This window comes from Oncorhynchus kisutch, linkage group LG7, assembly GCF_002021735.2.
Source record: "Oncorhynchus kisutch isolate 150728-3 linkage group LG7, Okis_V2, whole genome shotgun sequence".
Classification (NCBI taxonomy): domain Eukaryota; kingdom Metazoa; phylum Chordata; class Actinopteri; order Salmoniformes; family Salmonidae; genus Oncorhynchus; species Oncorhynchus kisutch.
This window is the reverse complement of record NC_034180.2, coordinates 52,087,836-52,111,531: the sequence shown is the minus strand read 5'-3', so window position 1 is coordinate 52,111,531 and position 23,696 is coordinate 52,087,836. Positions and strand designations below refer to the sequence as shown.

Here is a 23,696-nt window from a genome sequence, read left to right as displayed (position 1 = left end):
TAAAGCTGGCCAGTAGGTATCTGATCTCAGCCTTAAAGCTGGCCAGTAGGTACTGATATCAGCCTTAAAGCTGGCCAGTAGGTATCTGATCTCAGCCTTAAAGCTGGCCAGTAGGTACTGATATCAGCCTTAAAGCTGGCCAGTAGGTATCTGATCTCAGCCTTAAAGCTGGCCAGTAGGTACTGATATCAGCCTTAAAGCTGGCCAGTAGGTATCTGATCTAAGCCTTAAAGCTGGCCAGTAGGTACTGATATCAGCCTTAAAGCTGGCCAGTAGGTATCTGATCTCAGCCTTAAAGCTGGCCAGTAGGTACTGATATCAGCCTTAAAGCTGGCCAGTAGGTGTCTGATCTCAGCCTTAAAGCTGGTCAGTAGGTATCTGATCTCAGCCTTAAAGCTGGTCAGTAGGTATCTGATCTCAGCCTTAAAGCTGGTCAGTAGGTATCTGATCTCAGCCTTAAAGCTGGCCAGTAGGTACTGATATCAGCCTTAAAGCTGGCCAGTAGGTATCTGATCTCAGCCTTAAAGCTGGCCAGCAGGTACTGATATCAGCCTTAAAGCTGGCCAGTAGGTATCTGATCTCAGCCTTAAAGCTGGTCAGTAGGTACTGATCTCAGCCTTAAAGCTGGCCAGTAGGTACTGATATCAGCCTTAAAGCTGGCCAGTAGGTATCTGATCTCAGCCTTAAAGCTGGTCAGTAGGTATCTGATCACAGCCTTAAAGCTGGTCAGTAGGTATCTGATCTCAGCCTTAAAGCTGGCCAATAGGTACTGATATCAGCCGTAAATCTGGCCAGTAGGTATCTGATCTCAGCCTTAAAGCTGGCCAGTAGGTTTCTGATCTCAGCCTTAAAGCTGGCCAATAGGTTTCTGATCTCAGCCTTAAAGCTGGTCAGTAGGTTTCTGATCTCAGCCCTAAAGCTGGCCAGTAGGTTTCTGATCTCAGCCTTAAAGCTGGCCAGTAGGTATCTCCTCATACTCACAGTAGGTATCTGATATCAGCCTTAAAGCTGGCCAGTAGGTATCTCCTCATACTCACAGTAGGTATCTGATATCAGCCTTAAAGCTGGCCAGTAGGTATCTCCTCATACTCACAGTAGGTATCTGATCTCAGCCCTGAAGCTGGCCAGTGCAGCCTGATGGATCCCATTCTTAGTGACGAGGAGCTCGTTCTCCAGAGCCACAGTCAGCTCCCTGAGGTTCACTTTTCCCTCCAGGTCAAAATCCAAGGCCTACAACACAAACATAGACAGAGACACATACACAGTGTCAACATCTCAAGCCTCCCTCCCTCTCTACCTCTCTCTCTACCTCCCTCCCTCCCTCCCTCTCTCTCTACCTCCCTCCCTCTCTCTACCTCCCTCCCTCCCCCCTCTCTACCTCCCTCCCTCTCTACCTCCCTCCCTCTCTCTCTACCTCCCTCCCTCCCTCTCTACCTCCCTCCCTCTCTACCTCCCTCGCTACCTTTCTCTCTACCTCCCTCCCTACCTTTCTCTCTACCTCCCTCCCAAACTTTCTCTCTACCTCCCTCCCCCCTCTCTACCTCCCTCCCTCTCTCTCTACCTCCCTCCCTACCGTTCTCTCTACCTCCCTCCCTCTCTACCGTTCTACCTCCCTACCTCCAGAATGAGAGGTAACATGTTATCACCTGTAGAATCTCTGGGCTGTTCTCGATGCCCTCCTCCATCCAGGCATCCAGGATGTCCTCAGCAGGAGCAGATCCTGTCCCATCGTCCAGAGTGGAGAACAGACGCATCCCGATGGTGCTCGTCATAGCGCTGGTTCTACGGCCCGTCTCATCGAATGGCTGCAAGGAGAGATGGGGAACACCTCATAAATATTACCAGATACTATAGCAAGATACTGTATGTGTACTTGTCATTGCATTGGTGTGTGGCAGTATCTATTTTAATTGTCTAATATATGCATTCATTCACTTGTTAGTTCATTCATTCAATAATTGATTCATTAATTTGATAGTTCATTCATTCACTAATTGATTCATACATTTTTTAGTTCATTCATTCAATAATTGATTGATTCATTCACTAATTGATTCATTAATTTGTTAGTACATTCATTCAATAATTGATTCATTAATTTGTTAGTTCATTCATTCAATAATTGATTGATTCATTCACTAATTGATTCATTAATTTGTTAGTACATTCATTCAATAATTGATTCATTAATTTGTTAGTACATTCATTCAATAATTGATTCATTCATTTTTTAGTTCATGCATTCAATAATTGATTCATTCATTTGTTAGTTCATTCATTCAATAATTGATTCATTAATTTGTTAGTACATTCATTCAATAATTGATTCATTAATTTGTTAGTACATTCATTCAATAATTGATTCATTTATTTGTTAGTTCATTCATTTAATAATTGATTCATACATTTTTTAGTTCATTCATTCAATAATTGATTCATTCATTTGTTAGTACATTCATTCAATAATTGATTCATTAATTTGTTCGTACATTCATTCAATAATTGATTCATTAATTTGTTAGTTCATTCATTCAATCCTTCATCCATCCATTTATTAATTCAAGAGTGACTCTAAACAGGAAATATTGTAACACCGTTCCCAGCATGTTTAAAAAAAAAATGTAAATCAGGAGTTTGGAAAAAAATCACTAAAATGTGGTACCGATGTCTAGCTTTGACATGAGAACTAGACCTAAAATGGTGAGCTTCACTGTACCTGTGAGGAGTGTAGTCTTTTGAGCTGTCTGTAAGGTGTGGAGGCAGACGGGGTGGGGGGCTTGGCATGGTTCAGAACCCAGGAAGTAAACGCCTGAACGCTCATGACCTCATCACCACTTAGAACCTGGAGGACATCCTCCGTCACCTGGAGACAAAAAATAAACAACACTCAGAAACATTTCCCAGCATCTACTCAGACTCTCAGACCTCCACTTGGGGTTATGTCCAAAATAGGCCGTCATTGAAAATAAGAATTTATTCTTAACTGACTTGCCTAGTTAAATAAAGGTAAAATAAAATAAAAATTACAGATCGGCAAACATGGAAGGATTAGGGCCAAGAGGATGGGATGAGGAGTAAATTGGGACCAGCTGAGCCCAAAAATGAGCTTTGGTTGAATCCAAAATGGCACCCTATTCCACACTATAACGATAAGGGTACCATTACAGACTCTTTCCTCACCTCCAGGCCCAGGTGGTCACAGAGAGCCAGTAGCTCATGGTGGCTGGCACATCCATCCCAAGGCATAGTCAGCTCCTCGCAGGCCTCCCGAAACCTCTCCTCCTGGTGTTCTGAGAGGGGTGTGATAGAGCCCCGTGGGGTAGAGGGTTCATCAGGGTTCCACAGGTGCAGCTGGCCTACACACACACACACACACACACACACACACACACACACACACAATGATAAGACTTGACTTAAGACCCTGGCTCCGTGAGACTCTTTCCTGAGCATAGGCGTTGAATGTCCTCCATCTCACTCCTATGATCAGGTGTTGAATGTCCTCCATCTCACTCCTATGATCAGGTGTTGAATGTCCTCCATCTCACTCCTATGATCAGGTGTTGAATGTCCTCCATCTCACTCCTATGATCAGGTGTTGAACGTCCTCCATCTCACTCCTATGATCAGGTGTTGAATGTCCTCCATCTCACTCCTATGATCAGGTGTTGAATGTCCTCCATCTCACTCCTATGATCAGGTGTTGAATGTCCTCCATCTCACTCCTATGATCAGGTGTTGAATGTCCTCCATCTCACTCCTATGATCAGGTGTTGAATGTCCTCCATCTCACTCCTATGATCAGGTGTTGAACGTCCTCCATCTCACTCCTATGATCAGGTGTTGAATGTCCTCCATCTCACTCCTATGATCAGGTGTTGAACGTCCTCCATCTCACTCCTATGATCAGGTGTTGAATGTCCTCCATCTCACTCCTATGATCAGGTGTTGAATGTCCTCCATCTCACTCCTATGATCAGGTGTTGAACGTCTTCCATCTCACTCCTATGATCAGGTGTTGAACGTCCTCCATCTCACTCCTATGATCAGGTGTTGAATGTCCTCCATCTCACTCCTATGATCAGGTGTTGAATGTCCTCCATCTCACTCATATGATCAGGTGTTGAATGTCCTCCATCTCACTCCTATGATCAGGTGTTGAACGTCCTCCATCTCACTCCTATGATCAGGTGTTGAATGTCCTCCATCTCACTCCTATGATCAGGTGTTGAACGTCCTCCATCTCACTCCTATGATCAGGTGTTGAATGTCCTCCATCTCACTCCTATGATCAGGTGTTGAATGTCCTCCATCTCACTCCTATGATCAGGTGTTGAATGTCCTCCATCTCACTCCTATGATCAGGTGTTGAATGTCCTCCATCTCACTCCTATGATCAGGTGTTGAACGTCCTCCATCTCACTCCTATGATCAGGTGTTGAACGTCCTCCATCTCACTCCTATGATCAGGTGTTGAACGTCCTCCATCTCACTCCTATGATCAGGTGTTGAATGTCCTCCATCTCACTCCTATGATCAGGTGTTGAACGTCCTCCATCTCACTCCTATGATCAGGTGTTGAATGTCCTCCATCTCACTCCTATGATCAGGTGTTGAATGTCCTCCATCTCACTCCTATGATCAGGTGTTGAACGTCCTCCATCTCACTCCTATGATCAGGTGTTGAATGTCCTCCATCTCACTCCTATGATCAGGTGTTGAACGTCCTCCATCTCACTCCTATGATCAGGTGTTGAATGTCCTCCATCTCACTCCTATGATCAGGTGTTGAATGTCCTCCATCTCACTCCTATGATCAGGTGTTGAATGTCCTCCATCTCACTCCTATGATCAGGTGTTGAACGTCCTCCATCTCACTCCTATGATCAGGTGTTGAATGTCCTCCATCTCACTCCTATGATCAGGTGTTGAATGTCCTCCATCTCACTCCTTTGATCAGGTGTTGAATGTCCTCCATCTCACTCCTATGATCAGGTGTTGAACGTCCTCCATCTCACTCCTATGATCAGGTGTTGAACGTCCTCCATCTCACTCCTATGATCAGGTGTTGAACGTCCTCCATCTCACTCCTATGATCAGGTGTTGAATGTCCTCCATCTCACTCATATGATCAGGTGTTGAATGTCCTCCATCTCACTCCTATGATCAGGTGTTGAACGTCCTCCATCTCACTCCTATGATCAGGTGTTGAATGTCCTCCATCTCACTCCTATGATCAGGTGTTGAACGTCCTCCATCTCACTCCTATGATCAGGTGTTGAATGTCCTCCATCTCACTCCTATGATCAGGTGTTGAATGTCCTCCATCTCACTCCTATGATCAGGTGTTGAATGTCCTCCATCTCACTCCTATGATCAGGTGTTGAATGTCCTCCATCTCACTCCTATGATCAGGTGTTGAACGTCCTCCATCTCACTCCTATGATCAGGTGTTGAACGTCCTCCATCTCACTCCTATGATCAGGTGTTGAACGTCCTCCATCTCACTCCTATGATCAGGTGTTGAATGTCCTCCATCTCACTCCTATGATCAGGTGTTGAACGTCCTCCATCTCACTCCTATGATCAGGTGTTGAATGTCCTCCATCTCACTCCTATGATCAGGTGTTGAATGTCCTCCATCTCACTCCTATGATCAGGTGTTGAACGTCCTCCATCTCACTCCTATGATCAGGTGTTGAATGTCCTCCATCTCACTCCTATGATCAGGTGTTGAACGTCCTCCATCTCACTCCTATGATCAGGTGTTGAATGTCCTCCATCTCACTCCTATGATCAGGTGTTGAATGTCCTCCATCTCACTCCTATGATCAGGTGTTGAATGTCCTCCATCTCACTCCTATGATCAGGTGTTGAACGTCCTCCATCTCACTCCTATGATCAGGTGTTGAATGTCCTCCATCTCACTCCTATGATCAGGTGTTGAATGTCCTCCATCTCACTCCTATGATCAGGTGTTGAATGTCCTCCATCTCACTCCTATGATCAGGTGTTGAACGTCCTCCATCTCACTCCTATGATCAGGTGTTGAACGTCCTCCATCTCACTCCTATGATCAGGTGTTGAATGTCCTCCATCTCACTCCTATGATCAGGTGTTGAATGTCCTCCATCTCACTCCTATGATCAGGTGTTGAACGTCCTCCATCTCACTCCTATGATCAGGTGTTGAACGTCCTCCATCTCACTCCTATGATCAGGTGTTGAACGTCCTCCATCTCACTCCTATGATCAGGTGTTGAATGTCCTCCATCTCACTCCTATGATCAGGTGTTGAACGTCCTCCATCTCACTCCTATGATCAGGTGTTGAATGTCCTCCATCTCACTCCTATGATCAGGTGTTGAATGTCCTCCATCTCACTCCTATGATCAGGTGTTGAATGTCCTCCATCTCACTCCTATGATCAGGTGTTGAATGTCCTCCATCTCACTCCTATGATCAGGTGTTGAATGTCCTCCATCTCACTCCTATGATCAGGTGTTGAATGTCCTCCATCTCACTCCTATGATCAGGTGTTGAATGTCCTCCATCTCACTCCTATGATCAGGTGTTGAACGTCCTCCATCTCACTCCTATGATCAGGTGTTGAATGTCCTCCATCTCACTCCTATGATCAGGTGTTGAATGTCCTCCATCTCACTCCTATGATCAGGTGTTGAACGTCCTCCATCTCACTCCTATGATCAGGTGTTGAATGTCCTCCATCTCACTCCTATGATCAGGTGTTGAATGTCCTCCATCTCACTCCTATGATCAGGTGTTGAACGTCCTCCATCTCACTCCTATGATCAGGTGTTGAACGTCCTCCATCTCACTCCTATGATCAGGTGTTGAACGTCCTCCATCTCACTCCTATGATCAGGTGTTGAACGTCCTCCATCTCACTCCTATGATCAGGTGTTGAATGTCCTCCATCTCACTCCTATGATCAGGTGTTGAACGTCCTCCATCTCACTCCTATGATCAGGTGTTGAATGTCCTCCATCTCACTCCTATGATCAGGTGTTGAACGTCCTCCATCTCACTCCTATGATCAGGTGTTGAATGTCCTCCATCTCACTCCTATGATCAGGTGTTGAATGTCCATCTCACTCCTATGATCAGGTGTTGAATGTCCTCCATCTCACTCCTATGATCAGGTGTTGAATGTCCTCCATCTCACTCCTATGATCAGGTGTTGAACGCCCTCCATCTCACTCCTATGATCAGGTGTTGAATGTCCTCCATCTCACTCCTATGATCAGGTGTTGAACGTCCTCCATCTCACTCCTATGATCAGGTGTTGAACGTCCTCCATCTCACTCCTATGATCAGGTGTTGAATGTCCTCCATCTCACTCCTATGATCAGGTGTTGAACGTCCTCCATCTCACTCCTATGATCAGGTGTTGAACGTCCTCCATCTCACTCCTATGATCAGGTGTTGAACGTCCTCCATCTCACTCCTATGATCAGGTGTTGAACGTCCTCCATCTCACTCCTATGATCAGGTGTTGAACGTCCTCCATCTCACTCCTATGATCAGGTGTTGAACGTCCTCCATCTCACTCCTATGATCAGGTGTTGAATGTCCTCCATCTCACTCATATGATCAGGTGTTGAATGTCCTCCATCTCACTCCTATGATCAGGTGTTGAACGTCCTCCATCTCACTCCTATGATCAGGTGTTGAATGTCCTCCATCTCACTCCTATGATCAGGTGTTGAACGTCCTCCATCTCACTCCTATGATCAGGTGTTGAATGTCCTCCATCTCACTCCTATGATCAGGTGTTGAATGTCCTCCATCTCACTCCTATGATCAGGTGTTGAATGTCCTCCATCTCACTCCTATGATCAGGTGTTGAATGTCCTCCATCTCACTCCTATGATCAGGTGTTGAACGTCCTCCATCTCACTCCTATGATCAGGTGTTGAACGTCCTCCATCTCACTCCTATGATCAGGTGTTGAACGTCCTCCATCTCACTCCTATGATCAGGTGTTGAATGTCCTCCATCTCACTCCTATGATCAGGTGTTGAACGTCCTCCATCTCACTCCTATGATCAGGTGTTGAATGTCCTCCATCTCACTCCTATGATCAGGTGTTGAATGTCCTCCATCTCACTCCTATGATCAGGTGTTGAACGTCCTCCATCTCACTCCTATGATCAGGTGTTGAATGTCCTCCATCTCACTCCTATGATCAGGTGTTGAACGTCCTCCATCTCACTCCTATGATCAGGTGTTGAATGTCCTCCATCTCACTCCTATGATCAGGTGTTGAATGTCCTCCATCTCACTCCTATGATCAGGTGTTGAATGTCCTCCATCTCACTCCTATGATCAGGTGTTGAACGTCCTCCATCTCACTCCTATGATCAGGTGTTGAATGTCCTCCATCTCACTCCTATGATCAGGTGTTGAATGTCCTCCATCTCACTCCTATGATCAGGTGTTGAATGTCCTCCATCTCACTCCTATGATCAGGTGTTGAACGTCCTCCATCTCACTCCTATGATCAGGTGTTGAACGTCCTCCATCTCACTCCTATGATCAGGTGTTGAATGTCCTCCATCTCACTCCTATGATCAGGTGTTGAATGTCCTCCATCTCACTCCTATGATCAGGTGTTGAACGTCCTCCATCTCACTCCTATGATCAGGTGTTGAACGTCCTCCATCTCACTCCTATGATCAGGTGTTGAACGTCCTCCATCTCACTCCTATGATCAGGTGTTGAATGTCCTCCATCTCACTCCTATGATCAGGTGTTGAACGTCCTCCATCTCACTCCTATGATCAGGTGTTGAATGTCCTCCATCTCACTCCTATGATCAGGTGTTGAATGTCCTCCATCTCACTCCTATGATCAGGTGTTGAATGTCCTCCATCTCACTCCTATGATCAGGTGTTGAATGTCCTCCATCTCACTCCTATGATCAGGTGTTGAATGTCCTCCATCTCACTCCTATGATCAGGTGTTGAATGTCCTCCATCTCACTCCTATGATCAGGTGTTGAATGTCCTCCATCTCACTCCTATGATCAGGTGTTGAACGTCCTCCATCTCACTCCTATGATCAGGTGTTGAATGTCCTCCATCTCACTCCTATGATCAGGTGTTGAATGTCCTCCATCTCACTCCTATGATCAGGTGTTGAACGTCCTCCATCTCACTCCTATGATCAGGTGTTGAATGTCCTCCATCTCACTCCTATGATCAGGTGTTGAATGTCCTCCATCTCACTCCTATGATCAGGTGTTGAACGTCCTCCATCTCACTCCTATGATCAGGTGTTGAACGTCCTCCATCTCACTCCTATGATCAGGTGTTGAACGTCCTCCATCTCACTCCTATGATCAGGTGTTGAACGTCCTCCATCTCACTCCTATGATCAGGTGTTGAATGTCCTCCATCTCACTCCTATGATCAGGTGTTGAACGTCCTCCATCTCACTCCTATGATCAGGTGTTGAATGTCCTCCATCTCACTCCTATGATCAGGTGTTGAACGTCCTCCATCTCACTCCTATGATCAGGTGTTGAATGTCCTCCATCTCACTCCTATGATCAGGTGTTGAATGTCCATCTCACTCCTATGATCAGGTGTTGAATGTCCTCCATCTCACTCCTATGATCAGGTGTTGAATGTCCTCCATCTCATTCCTATGATCAGGTGTTGAACGTCCTCCATCTCACTCCTATGATCAGGTGTTGAATGTCCTCCATCTCACTCCTATGATCAGGTGTTGAACGTCCTCCATCTCACTCCTATGATCAGGTGTTGAACGTCCTCCATCTCACTCCTATGATCAGGTGTTGAATGTCCTCCATCTCACTCCTATGATCAGGTGTTGAACGTCCTCCATCTCACTCCTATGATCAGGTGTTGAACGTCCTCCATCTCACTCCTATGATCAGGTGTTGAATGTCCTCCATCTCACTCCTATGATCAGGTGTTGAACGTCCTCCATCTCACTCCTATGATCAGGTGTTGAACGTCCTCCATCTCACTCCTATGATCAGGTGTTGAACGTCCTCCATCTCACTCCTATGATCAGGTGTTGAACGTCCTCCATCTCACTCCTATGATCAGGTGTTGAATGTCCTCCATCTCACTCCTATGATCAGGTGTTGAACGTCCTCCATCTCACTCCTATGATCAGGTGTTGAACGTCCTCCATCTCACTCCTATGATCAGGTGTTGAATGTCCTCCATCTCACTCCTATGATCAGGTGTTGAATGTCCTCCATCTCACTCCTATGATCAGGTGTTGAATGTCCTCCATCTCACTCCTATGATCAGGATCAGTTCTACTCTGTTTTTATTTATGTTCTCCCTAATTTCAGGATATCCAAATGGTAGTTACAGTCTTGTCTCATCGCTGCAACTGCCCTACGGACTGGGGAGAGGCGAATGTCGAGAGCCGTGTGTCCTCCGAAACACAGCCCTGCCAAGCCGCACTGCTTCTTGACACACTGCTCGCTTAACCCGGAAGCCAGCCGCACCAATGTGTCGGAGGAAACAGCATCTAGCTGGCGACCGAAGTCAGGTTTCCCGGTCGTGGCTGGCTGTGTTACAGCCTGGGATCGAACCTGGGTCCGTAGTGACGCCTCAAGTACTGCGGGAGGCCTGGGGTCAGGAGGCCTGGGGTCAGGAGGCCTGGGGTCGGGAGGCCTGGGGTCAGGAGGCCTGGGGTCAGGAGGCCTGGGGTCGGGAGGAGTCGGGAGACCTGGGGTCGGGGGGCCTGGGGTCAGGAGGCCTGGAGTCAGGAGGCCTGGGGTCGGGGGGCCTGGAGTCGGGGGGCCTGGGGTCAGGAGGCCTGGGGTCAGGAGGCCTGGGGTCGGGGGGCCTGGGGTCAGGAGGCCTGGGGTCAGGAGGCCTGGGGTCGGGGGGCCTGGGGTCGGGGGTCCTGGGGTCAGGAGGCCTGGGGTCGGGGGGCCTGGGGTCAGGAGGCCTGGGGTCGGGGGGCCTGGGGTCAGGAGGCCTGGGGTCAGGAAGCCTGGGGTCGGGGGGCCTGGGGTCAGGAGGCCTGGGGTCAGGAGGAGTCGGGAGGCCTGGGGTCAGGAGGCCTGGGGTCGGGGGGCCTGGGGTCAGGAGGCCTGGGGTCAGTACTACTTAATAGTGGAGTTTTAGTTGACTTTTCTAAATTCAAATGGAAATGACCCCAACGCTGACTATGATGAATGGCTATCTAGTGACAGCGGGGAGTATCAAAGAAACAATAAATGTTTTGTCACATGTACAGGATACAGCGGGTGTCAACAGTAGAGTGAAACGCTGACTTTAAGCTTTTCCTGAAATGCAGTAACTTTACAATAAATGTAGTAACTTTACAATAATTGCAGTAACTTTACAATAAATGTAGTAACTTTACAATAAATGTAGTAACTTTACAATAATTGCAGTAACTTTACAATAAATGTAGTAACTTTACAATAAATGTAGTAACTTTACAATAATTGCAGTAACTTTACAATAAATGTAGTAACTTTACAATAAATGTAGTAACTTTACAATAATTGCAGTAACTTTACAATAAATGCAGTAACTTTACAATAAATGCAACAACTTTATAGTATCTTTACACCCACCTTCTGCCTCGTACTCTTCCGTTACGCTTTCATGAGCATTCCAGCGCTGTTGAAGGAGGTAACAACAGCGTTAGTAAACCATCGCATTAAAACACCCAGACAAGACAACCTACTTTGTCGTGTGCTAGTCAGCAGTCTTCAAAACACTGCTCTCTCTCTCTGTGGGGTGGATAGGAGCAGGCAGGGTGTCCAACCAATAGGACAACAGAGCTATTGTGACGGCAGAGGCCCCTCTGATGGTCAAAGGTGAAGCTAGAGATGGTAAACCATAACAGAGAATTAAAGAGAGAGACCGATCCCAAGTTGATTAAAAACCCTCACAGTTGTCTTACTATGTTTCTCTCTCTCTCTCTCTCTCTCTCTGTCTCTCTCTCTTTCTCTCTCTCTCTCTCTGTTTCTCTCTCTCTGTTTCTCTCTCTCTCTTTCTCTCTCTCTCTCTCTGTTTCTCTCTCTCTGTTTCTCTCTCTCTGTTTCTCTCTCTGTCTTTCTCTCTCTCTCTTTCTCTCTCTCTCTCTCAACCCTCTTTTATTCAGTCTTTTTCGTAATCTATTTTAAGAACAATTCTCCAAGAGAGCCTATATTGACAAAAAAAAAACGCTACTTTTTGACTTGCACAATCTATATCCCTTGATGTATGTCTCCTGCATCACAAAAAATACGTCACTTTTTTTTTACAAACTAAAAGAGTCAAATTGTTTGTGATAATAAATATGGGAAATAGCAGAATAATAATCCTCAAGTTCCCATATTTTGTGTTTGTCTGAAGGGTGAGACCAGGAAAGGGGGTTACTGGAGCGTAGTGATCTATCGCGCTCAATCCCAGAGACAGTAATCAGGCGTCCAAGACATCTCCCTTGCCTGGGAGGGAAACACAGTGAAGGAATGAAGAACAGATGGCTCTCTCTTCAACTCTCTATTCTATCACTGGGTATATAGGCATCTGTGAGGGAGGGGTGAAGCTCATTGTTCCTATGCCAGACCCCTAAAAAAAAGCCCCTCCCAGATCAGGAAGAGCCCCCCGACCCTTCACCATCTGCTGGTGCACCAGGCTGGAGAGGCTGGGCATTGTTCATCCCAAATGGCACCCAGGGCTCTGGTGAAAGGTAGTGCACTATGTAGGATGAAAGGTAGTGCACTATGTAGGATGAAAGGTAGTGCACTATGTAGGATGAAAAGTAGTGCACTATGTAGGATGAAAAGTAGTGCACTATGTAGGATGAAAAGTAGTGCACTATGTAGGATGAAAACTAGTGCACTATGTAGAATGAAAGGTAGTGCACTATGTAGGATGAAAGGCAGTGCACCCTGTAGGATGAAAGGTAGTGCACTATGGTAGGATGAAAGGTAGTGCACTATGTAGGATGAAAAGTAGTGCACTATGTAGGGTGAAAGGTAGTGCACTATGTAGGATGAAAGGTAGTGCACTATGTAGGATGAAAGGTAGTGCACTATGTAGGATGAAAAGTAGTGCACTATGTAGGATGAAAAGTAGTGCACTATGTAGGATGAAAACTAGTGCACTATGTAGGATGAAAACTAGTGCACTATGTAGAATGAAAGGTAGTGCACTATGTAGGATGAAAGGCAGTGCACCCTGTAGGATGAAAGGTAGTGCACTATGGTAGGATGAAAGGTAGTGCACTATGTAGGATGAAAAGTAGTGCACTATGTAGGATGAAAAGTAGTGCACTATGTAGGATGAAAACTAGTGCACTATGTAGGATGAAAGGTAGTGCACTATGTAGGATGAAAGGTAGTGCACTATGTAGGATGAAAAGTAGTGCACTATGTAGGATGAAAACTAGTGCACTATGTAGGATGAAAACTAGTGCACTATGTAGGATGAAAGGTAGTGCACTATGTAGGATGAAAGGTAGTGCACTATGTAGGATGAAAGGTAGTGCACTATGTAGGATGAAAACTAGTGCACTATGTAGGATGAAAGGTAGTGCACTATGTAGGATGAAAGGTAGTGCACTATGTAGGATGAAAACTAGTGCACTATGTAGGATGAAAGGTAGTGCACTATGTAGGATGAAAGGTAGTGCACTATGTAGGATGAAAGGTAGTGCACTATGTAGGATGAAAGGTAGTGCACTATGTAGGATGAAAGGTAGTGCACTATGTAGGATGAAAACTAGTGCACTATGTAGGATGAAAGGTAGTGCACTATGTAGGATGAAAGGTAGTGCACTATGTAGGATGAAAAGTAGTGCACTATGTAGGATGAAAGGTAGTGCACTATGTAGGATGAAAACTAGTGCACTATGTAGGATGAAAGGTAGTGCACTATGTAGGATGAAAACTAGTGCACTATGTAGGATGAAAAGTAGTGCACTATGTAGGATGAAAGGTAGTGCACTATGTAGGATGAAAAGTAGTGCACTATGTAGGATGAAAAGTAGTGCACTATGTAGGATGAAAAGTAGTGCACTATGTAGGATGAAAGGTAGTGCACTATGTAGGATGAAAGGTAGTGCACTATGTAGGATGAAAACTAGTGCACTATGTAGGATGAAAGGTAGTGCACTATGTAGGATGAAAAGTAGTGCACTATGTAGGATGAAAGGTAGTGCACTATGTAGGATGAAAGTAGTGCACTATGTAGGAAGAAAGGTAGTGCACTATGTAGGATGAAAAGTAGTGCACTATGTAGGATGAAAAGTAGTGCACTATGTAGGGGGTTGGGTCCCACTACATTGACATTACAGTCATTTTAGCAGACTCTCTTATCCGGAGCGACTTACAGAAGCAATTAGGGTTGAGTGCCTTGTTCAAGGGCACAGACAGATTTTTATCACCTAGTCGGCTAAGGATTCAAACCTTTTGGTTACCGGGCCAACGCTCTTAACCACTAGGCTGCCTGCAGTCCTGTGGTGAAACAATCCCAGATTAGTCAGTATCCCGGTACGCTGTGTTCCTCGTCAGTGTCTCACAATGTTTGACACGGGTGGAGAAAGGTGAAATAATGACACAAAGCAAAATACTAACCTCCAGCTACAGAGAGCAGTATGATAATACTAACCTCCAGCTACAGAGAGCAGTATGATAATACTAACCTCCAGCTACAGAGAGCAGTATGATAATACTAACCTCCAGAGAGCAGTATGATAATACTAACCTCCAGAGAGCAGTATGATAATACTAACCTCCAGCTACAGAGAGCAGTATGATAATACTAACCTCCAGAGAGCAGTATGATAATACTAACCTCCAGCTACAGAGAACAGTATGATAATACTAACCTCCAGAGAGCAGTATGATAATACTAACCTCCAGCTACAGAGAGCAGTATGATAATACTTACCTCCAGAGAGCAGTATGATAATACTAACCTCCAGCTACAGAGAGCAGTATGATAATACTAACCTCCAGAGAGCAGTATGATAATACTAACCTCCAGAGAGCAGTATGATAATACTAACCTCCAGAGAGCAGTATGATAATACTAACCTCCAGCTACAGAGAGCAGTATGATAATACTAACCTCCAGAGAGCAGTATGATAATACTAACCTACAGCTACAGAGAGCAGTATGATAATACTAACCTCCAGAGAGCAGTATGATAATACTAACCTCCAGAGAGCAGTATGATAATACTAACCTCCAGCTACAGAGAGCAGTATGATATTACTAACCTACAGAGAGCAGTATGATAATACTAACCTCCAGCTACAGAGAGCAGTATGACAATACTAACCTCCAGAGAGCAGTATGATAATACTAACCTCCAGCTACAGAGAGCAGTATGATAATACTAACCTCCAGCTACAGAGAGCAGTATGATAATACTAACCTCCAGAGAGCAGTATGATAATACTAACCTCCAGAGAGCAGTATGATAATACTAACCTACAGAGAGCAGTATGATAATACTAACCTCCAGAGAGCAGTATGATAATACTAACCTACAGAGAGCAGTATGATAATACTAACCTCCAGAGAGCAGTATGATAATACTAACCTCCAGCTACAGAGAGCAGTATGACAATACTAACCTCCAGAGAGCAGTATGATAATACTAACCTCCAGCTACAGAGAGCAGTATGATAATACTAACCTACAGAGAGCAGTATGATAATACTAACCTCCAGCTACAGAGAGCAGTATGACAATACTAACCTCCAGAGAGCAGTATGATAATACTAACCTCCAGCTACAGAGAGCAGTATGATAATACTAACCTCCAGAGAGCAGTATGATAATACTAACCTCCAGAGAGCAGTATGATAATACTAACCTCCAGCTACAGAGAGCAGTATGACAATACTAACCTCCTACTCTCTCTCTTAGTGAGGTCGGTACTGATGTTGGGCGATTAGGCCTGGCTTGCAGTCGGTGTTCCAATTCATCCCAAAGGTGTCCGATTTGACTTGAGGTCAAGGCCAGTCAAGTTCTTCCACACCAATCTTGACAAACCGAGGTATGGACCTCACTTTGTGCACTGGAGCATTGTCATGCTGAAACAGGAAAGGGCCTTCCCCAAACTGTTGCCACAAAGTTGGAAGCACAGAATCATCTAGAATGTCATTTTATGCTGTAGTGTTAAGATTTCCCTTCTCTGGAACTAAAGGGCCCGAACCATGAAGCACAGACCCAGACCATTATTCCTCCTCCACCAAACTTTACAGTTGGCACAATGCATTGGGGGCAGGTAACGTTCTCCTGACATCCGCCAAACCCAGATTCGTCCATCGGACTGCCAGGTGGTGAAGTGTGATTCATGACTCCAGAGAACGTATTTCCACGCTTGGCATTGGCGCGTGGTGATCTTAGGCTGCCCATCCATTCAAACAGATTTCATGAAGATCCAGACGAACAGTTCTTGAGGCAGTTTGGAACTCGGTAGCAACCCGAGGACAGACGATTTTTACACGCTACGCGCTTCAGCACTCAGCTTGACATTTCCACTTCAAAATAACAGCACTAAGAGTTGACCGGGAAGGCAGCTCTGGCAGGGCAGAAATTTGACGAAACTGACTTGTTGGGTAAAGTGCCACGTTGAAAGTCACTGAGCTCTTCAGTAAGGCCATTCTACTGACAATGTTTGTCTATGGAGATTGCATGGCCATGTGCTCGATTTTATACACCTGTCAGCAATGGGTTGGTCTGAAATAGACGAACCCACTAGTTTGAAGGGCTGTCCACATACGGCTGTATATCTAGTGTTCGATCAAGATCAACCTTGCCATCGAGCAGCTTAAACCAGCACCTGCTACCAAGAGATAAGATTATCCCTAACCCCCTGGTCCCAGATCAGTTTGCGCCTTCTAACCAACTCCTACATTTATTGTCACGAGCCACTGGCAAAACAACACAAACAGATCTGGAACCAGGTAGATTATCTGAAACTAGAAGATCAAGCAGCTGACCAGGGTTACAGCAGCACATATTCTAACCATGCCTTATAACAGGGGGATTTAACCTTACAGGTTCATCATTGTGGGTTGAATCACTGACGTGATCTTCCTGTCCGGGGTTGGCGCTCGCCCCTTGGGTTCGTGCCGTGGGGGAGATCTTCGTGGGCTATACTCGGATTTGTCTCAGGATAGTAAGTTGGTGGTTGAAGATATCCCTCTAGTGGTGTGGGGGCTGTGCTTTGGCAAAGTGGGTGAGGTTATATCCTTCCTGTTCGGCCCTGTCCCGGGGTATCGTCGGACGGGGCCACAGTGTCTCCTGACCCCTCCTGTCTCAGTCTCCAGTATATATGCTGCAGTAGTTTATGTGTTGGGGGGCTAGGGTCAGTTTGTTATATCTGGAGTATTTCTCCTGTCTTATCCGGTGTCCTGTGGGAATTTAAGTATGCTCTCTCTAATTCTATCTCTTCTATTCTCTCTCTGTTTTTCTCTCTCCCTCTCTTTCTGTCTCTATCTCTTTCTGTCTCTCTCTATCTCTCTCTCTCTCTTGGAAGACCTGAGTCCTAGGACCATGCCTCAGGACTACCTGATGACTCCTTGTTGTCCCCAGTCCACCTGGTCGTGCTGATGCTCCAGTTTCAACTGTTCTGCCTGCGGCTATGGAACCCTGACCTGTTCACTGGATGAACTACCTGTCCAAGACCTGCTGTTTTCAACTCTCTAGAGACAGCAGGAGTGGTAGAGATACTCTCAATGATTGGCTATGAAAGCCAACTGACATTTACTCCTGATGTGCTGACGTGCTGCACCCTCGACATCCACTGTGATTATTATTATTTGACCCTGCAGGTCATCTATGAACATTTGAACATCTTGGCCATGTTCTGTTATAATCTCCACCCGGCACATTCAGAAGAGGACTGGCCACCCCAAGGAGCCTGGTTCCTCTCTAGGACTCTTCCTAGGTTTTGGCCTTTCTAGGGAGTTTTTCCTAGCCACCGTGCTTCTACACCTGCATTGCTGGCTGTGTGGTGTTTTAGTCTGGGTTTCTGTACAGTACTTTGATATATCAGCTGATGTAAGAAGGGCTTTATAAATACATTTGATTGATTGATGGCCGAAAGCATGTCCCAGACTAGATTTAATATGGCTGTAGTAATCTAGGAAAATACTTTTCTTCTTGTGAGAGACATTGAAGGTGGTATTGTTGACAACCATGGAGAGAGTTATCGGAGAGCTGACAAAAATCTCTGAAGCTGGAGACTCTTAACTCCCTCACTAGCTTTAAGCACCAGCTGTCAGAGCAGCTCACAGATTACTGCACCTGTACATAGCCCATCTATAATTTAGCCCAAACAACTACCTCTTTCCCTACTGTATTTATTAATTTATTTTGCTCCTTTGCACCCCATTATTTCTATCTCTACTTTGCACATTCTTCCATTGCAAATCTACCATTCCAGTGTTTTACTTGCTATATTGTATTTACTTTGCCATCAAGGCCTTTTTTGCCTTTACCTCTTTTATCTCACCTCATTTGCTCACATTGTATATAGACGTATTTTTCTACTGTATTATTGACTGTATGTTTGTTTTATTCCATGTGTAACTCTGTGTCGTTGTATGTGTCGAACTGCTGTGCTTTATCTTGGTCAGGTCGCAGTTGTAAATGAGAACTTGTTCTCAACTAGCCTACCTGGTTAAATAAAGGTGATCTCAACTAGCCTACCTGGTTAAATAAAGGTGTTCTCAACTAGCCTACCTGGTTAAATAAAGGTGTTCTCAACTAGCCTACCTGGTTAAATAAAGGTGTTCTCAACTGGCCTACCTGGTTAAATAAAGGTGTTCTCAACTAGCCTACCTGGTTAAATAAAGGTGTTCTCAACTAGCCTACCTGGTTAAATAAAGGTGTTCTCAACTAGCCTACCTGGTTAAATAAAGGTGTTCTCAACTAGCCTACCTGGTTAAATAAAGGTGTTCTCAACTAGCCTACCTGGTTAAATAAAGGTGTTCTCAACTAGCCTACCTGGTTAAATAAAGGTGTTCTCAACTAGCCTACCTGGTTAAATAAAGGTGTTCTCAACTAGCCTACCTGGTTAAATAAAGGTGTTCTCAACTAGCCTACCTGGTTAAATAAAGGTGTTCTCAACTAGCCTACCTGGTTAAATAAAGGTGTTCTCAACTAGCCTACCTGGTTAAATAAAGGTGTTCTCAACTAGCCTACCTGGTTAAATAAAGGTGTTCTCAACTAGCCTACCTGGTTAAATAAAGGTGTTCTCAACTAGCCTACCTGGTTAAATAAAGGTGTTCTCAACTAGCCTACCTGGTTAAATAAAGGTGTTCTCAACTAGCCTACCTGGTTAAATAAAGGTGTTCTCAACTAGCCTACCTGGTTAAATAAAGGTGTTCTCAACTAGCCTACCTGGTTAAATAAAGGTGTTCTCAACTAGCCTACCTGGTTAAATAAAGGTGTTCTCAACTAGCCTACCCGGTTAAATAAAGGTGTTCTCAACTAGCCTACCTGGTTAAATAAAGGTGTTCTCAACTAGCCTACCTGGTTAAATAAAGGTGTTCTCAACTAGCCTACCTGGTTAAATAAAGGTGTTCTCAACTAGCCTACCTGGTTAAATAAAGGTGTTCTCAACTAGCCTACCTGGTTAAATAAAGGTGTTCTCAACTAGCCTACCTGGTTAAATAAAGGTGTTCTCAACTAGCCTACCTGGTTAAATAAAGGTGTTCTCAACTAGCCTACCTGGTTAAATAAAGGTGTTCTCAACTAGCCTACCTGGTTAAATAAAGGTGTTCTCAACTAGCCTACCTGGTTAAATAAAGGTGTTCTCAACTAGCCTACCTGGTTAAATAAAGGTGTTCTCAACTAGCCTACCTGGTTAAATAAAGGTGTTCTCAACTAGCCTACCTGGTTAAATAAAGGTGTTCTCAACTAGCCTACCTGGTTAAATAAAGGTGTTCTCAACTAGCCTACCTGGTTAAATAAAGGTGTTCTCAACTAGCCTACCTGGTTAAATAAAGGTGTTCTCAACTAGCCTACCTGGTTAAATAAAGGTGTTCTCAACTAGCCTACCTGGTTAAATAAAGGTGTTCTCAACTAGCCTACCTGGTTAAATAAAGGTGTTCTCAACTGGCCTACCTGGTTAAATAAAGGTGTTCTCAACTGGCCTACCTGGTTAAATAAAGGTGATCTCAACTAGCCTACCTGGTTAAATAAAGGTGTTCTCAACTAGCCTACCTGGTTAAATAAAGGTGTTCTCAACTAGCCTACCTGGTTAAATAAAGGTGTTCTCAACTAGCCTAGCTGGTTAAATAAAGGTTAAATAAATCAATAAAATCAACTGCTTACTCTCCCATGACTCTCTCTCTCTCCTCTCCCATGACTCTCTCTCTCTCCTCTCCCATGACTCTCTCTCTCCTCTCCCATGACTCTCTCTCTCTCCTCTCCCATGACTCTCTCTCTCTCCTCTCCCATGACTCTCTCTCTCTCCTCTCCCATGACTCTCTCTCTCCTCTCCCATGACTCTCTCTCTCTCCTCTCCCATGACTCTCTCTCTCTCCTCTCCCATGACTCTCTCTCTCTCCTCTCCCATGACTCTCTCTCTCCTCTCCCATGACTCTCTCTCTCTCCTCTCCATGACTCTCTCTCTCTCCTCTCCCATGACTCTCTCTCTCCTCTCCCATGACTCTCTCTCTCTCCTCTCCCATGACTCTCTCTCTCTCCTCTCCCATGACCTCTCCTCTCTCCTCTCCCATGACTCTCTCTCTCTCTCCTCTCCCATGACTCTCTCTCTCTCCTCTCCCATGACTCTCTCTCTCCTCTCCCATGACTCTCTCTCTCTCCTCTCCCATGACTCTCTCTCTCCTCCTCCCATGACTCTCTCTCTCCTCTCCCATGACTCTCTCTCTCTCTCTCCTCTCCCATGACTCTCTCTCTCCTCTCCCATGACTCTCTTCTCTCCTCTCCCATGACTCTCTCTCTCTCTCCTCTCCCATGACTCTCTCTCTCCTCTCCCATGACTCTCTCTCTCTCCTCTCCCATGACTCTCTCTCTCCTCTCCCATGACTCTCTCTCTCCTCTCTCCCATGACTCTCTCTCTCTCCTCTTCCCATGACTCTCTCTCTCCTCTCCCATGACTCTCTCTCTCTCCTCTCCATGACTCTCTCTCTCCTCTCCATGACTCTCTCTCTCCTCTCCCATGACTCTCTCTCTCTCCTCTCCCATGACTCTCTCTCTCTCCTCTCCCAGGACTCTCTCTCTCTCTCCTCTCCCATGACTCTCTCTCTCTCCTCTCCCATGACTCTCTCTCTCTCCTCTCCCATGACTCTCTCTCTCCTCTCCCATGACTCTCTCTCTCTCCTCTCCCATGACTCTCTCTCTCTCCTCTCCCATGACTCTCTCTCTCCTCCTCTCCCATGACTCTCTCTCTCTCCTCTCCCATGACTCTCTCTCTCTCCTCTCCCATGACTCTCTCTCTCTCCTCTCCCATGACTCTCTCTCTCTCCTCTCCCATGACTCTCTCTCTCTCCTCTCCCATGACTCTCTCTCTCCTCTCCCATGACTCTCTCTCTCTCTCCCTCTCCCATGACTCTCTCTCGTCCTCTCCCATGACTCTCTCTCTCCTCTCCCATGACTCTCTCTCTCCTCTCCCATGACTCTCTCTCTCTCCTCTCCCATGACTCTCTCTCTCTCCTCTCCCATGACTCTCTCTCTCTCTCTCCTCTCCCATGACTCCTCTCTCTCCTCCCATGACTCTCGCCTCGCCTCTCTCTCCTCCCATGACTCTCTCTCTCCTCTCCCATGACTCTCTCTTCTCTCCTCTCCCATGACTCTCTCTCTCTCCTCTCCCATGACTCTCTCTCTCTCCTCTCCCATGACTCTCTCTCTCCTCTCCCATGACTCTCTCTCTCCTCTCCCATGACTCTCTCTCTCTCCTCTCCCATGACTCTCTCTCTCTCCTCTCCCATGACTCTCTCTCCTCTCCCATGACTCTCTCTCTCCTCTCCCATGACTCTCTCTCTCTCCTCTCCCATGACTCTCTCTCTCTCCTCTCCCATGACTCTCTCTCTCCTCTCCCATGACTCTCTCTCTCTTCTCTCCCATGACTCTCTCTCTCCTCTCCCATGACTCTCTCTCTCTTCTCTCCCATGACTCTCTCTCTCCTCTCCCATGACTATCTCCCCCATCTCAGTCTCTCCTCCTCTCCCATGACTCTCTCTCTCTTCTCCCTCTCTACTCTCCTCCATGACTCTCTCTCCCTCTCTACTCTCCTCCATGACTCTCTCTCCCTCTCTACTCTCCTCCATGACTCTCTCTCCCTCTCTACTCTCCTCCATGACTCTCTCTCCCTCTCTACTCTCCTCCATGACTCACTCTCCCTCTCTACTCTCCTCCATGACTCTCTCTCCCTCTCTACTCTCCTCCATGACTCTCTCTCCTCCTCCTCCATGACTCTCTCTCCCTCTCTACCATCCTCCATGACTCTCTCTTCTCCTCCTCCATGATTCTCTCTCTCCCTCTCTCCTCCTCCTCCATGATTCTCTCTCTCCCTCTCGTCGTCTCCTCCTCCCCACCCCTTAATTATTTGTCAGCTGAAATCCCTGGCCTGTCTCAACATGAAGATGTGGAGGGGGATAAAACACAGTCGTTGCCTTGACCACCAAAACACTGGCAGCATAGTGAGCACACACACGCACACGCATGCACACACACACACGCACGCACACAGAGCAAGGTTCAAAGTACCCTGGTTCCTAATCAGTGTACATACAGTATTATATTAAGAGTCAATCATGTCCTGATGCTATTGCTAACATACATTTTTTAAATGTAACCTTAATTTAACTAGGTAAGTCAGTTAAGAACAAATTCTTATGTTACAATGACGGCCTACCAGAAGACAAAAGGCCTCCTGCGGGGAGGGGGGACGGGGGACGGGGGACGGGGCTGGGATTAAAAACAAAAATATAGGACAAAACATCACGACAAGAGAGACACCACAACACTACATAAAGAGAGACAACACTACATAAAGAGAGACAACACTACATAAAGAGAGACAACACTACATAAAGAGAGACAACACTACATAAAGAGAGACAACACTACATAAAGAGAGACAACACTACATAAAGGGAGACCTAACACAGCATAACATGGCTACAACACAACACTACATAAAGAGAGACCTAACACAGCATAACATGGCTGCAACACAACACTACATAAAGGGAGACCTAACACAGCATAACATGGCTGCAACACAACACTACATAAAGAGAGACCTAACACAGCATAACATGGCTGCAACACAACACTACATAAAGAGAGACCTAACACAGCATAACATGGCTGCAACACAACACTACATAAAGGGAGACCTAACACAGCATAACATGGCTGCAACACAACACTACATAAAGAGAGACCTAACACAGCATAACATGGCTACAACACAACACTACATAAAGAGAGACCTAACACAGCATAACATGGCTGCAACACAACACAACATAAAGAGAGACCTAACACAGCATAACATGGCTGCAACACAACACTACATAAAGGGAGACCTAACACAGCATAACATGGCTGCAACACAACACTACATAAAGAGAGACCTAACACAGCATAACATGGCTGCACCACAACACTACATAAAGAGAGACCTAAGACAACAACACAGCATGGTAGCAACACAACATGACAACAACATGGTAGCAACACAACA

General features: G+C 45.7%; 1 protein-coding gene across 4 annotated transcripts in view; it reads right to left on the bottom strand.

The window, feature by feature from the left end:
* Positions 1 to 23,696, bottom strand: part of nin (ninein (GSK3B interacting protein)) — a 103,305-nt gene that overhangs the window by 32,383 nt on the left and 47,226 nt on the right. For all 4 annotated transcript variants that reach the window (XM_031829293.1, XM_031829296.1, XM_031829295.1 and 1 more), the window contains exons 5-9: positions 11,599 to 11,644; positions 3,181 to 3,356; positions 2,717 to 2,863; positions 1,647 to 1,805; positions 1,094 to 1,230 (exon numbers count right to left, since the gene is read on the bottom strand). In XM_031829293.1, the coding sequence (XP_031685153.1) occupies positions 1,094 to 1,230; positions 1,647 to 1,805; positions 2,717 to 2,863; positions 3,181 to 3,356; positions 11,599 to 11,644 (665 nt within the window). The remainder of the gene's footprint in view (positions 1 to 1,093; positions 1,231 to 1,646; positions 1,806 to 2,716; positions 2,864 to 3,180; positions 3,357 to 11,598; positions 11,645 to 23,696) is intronic.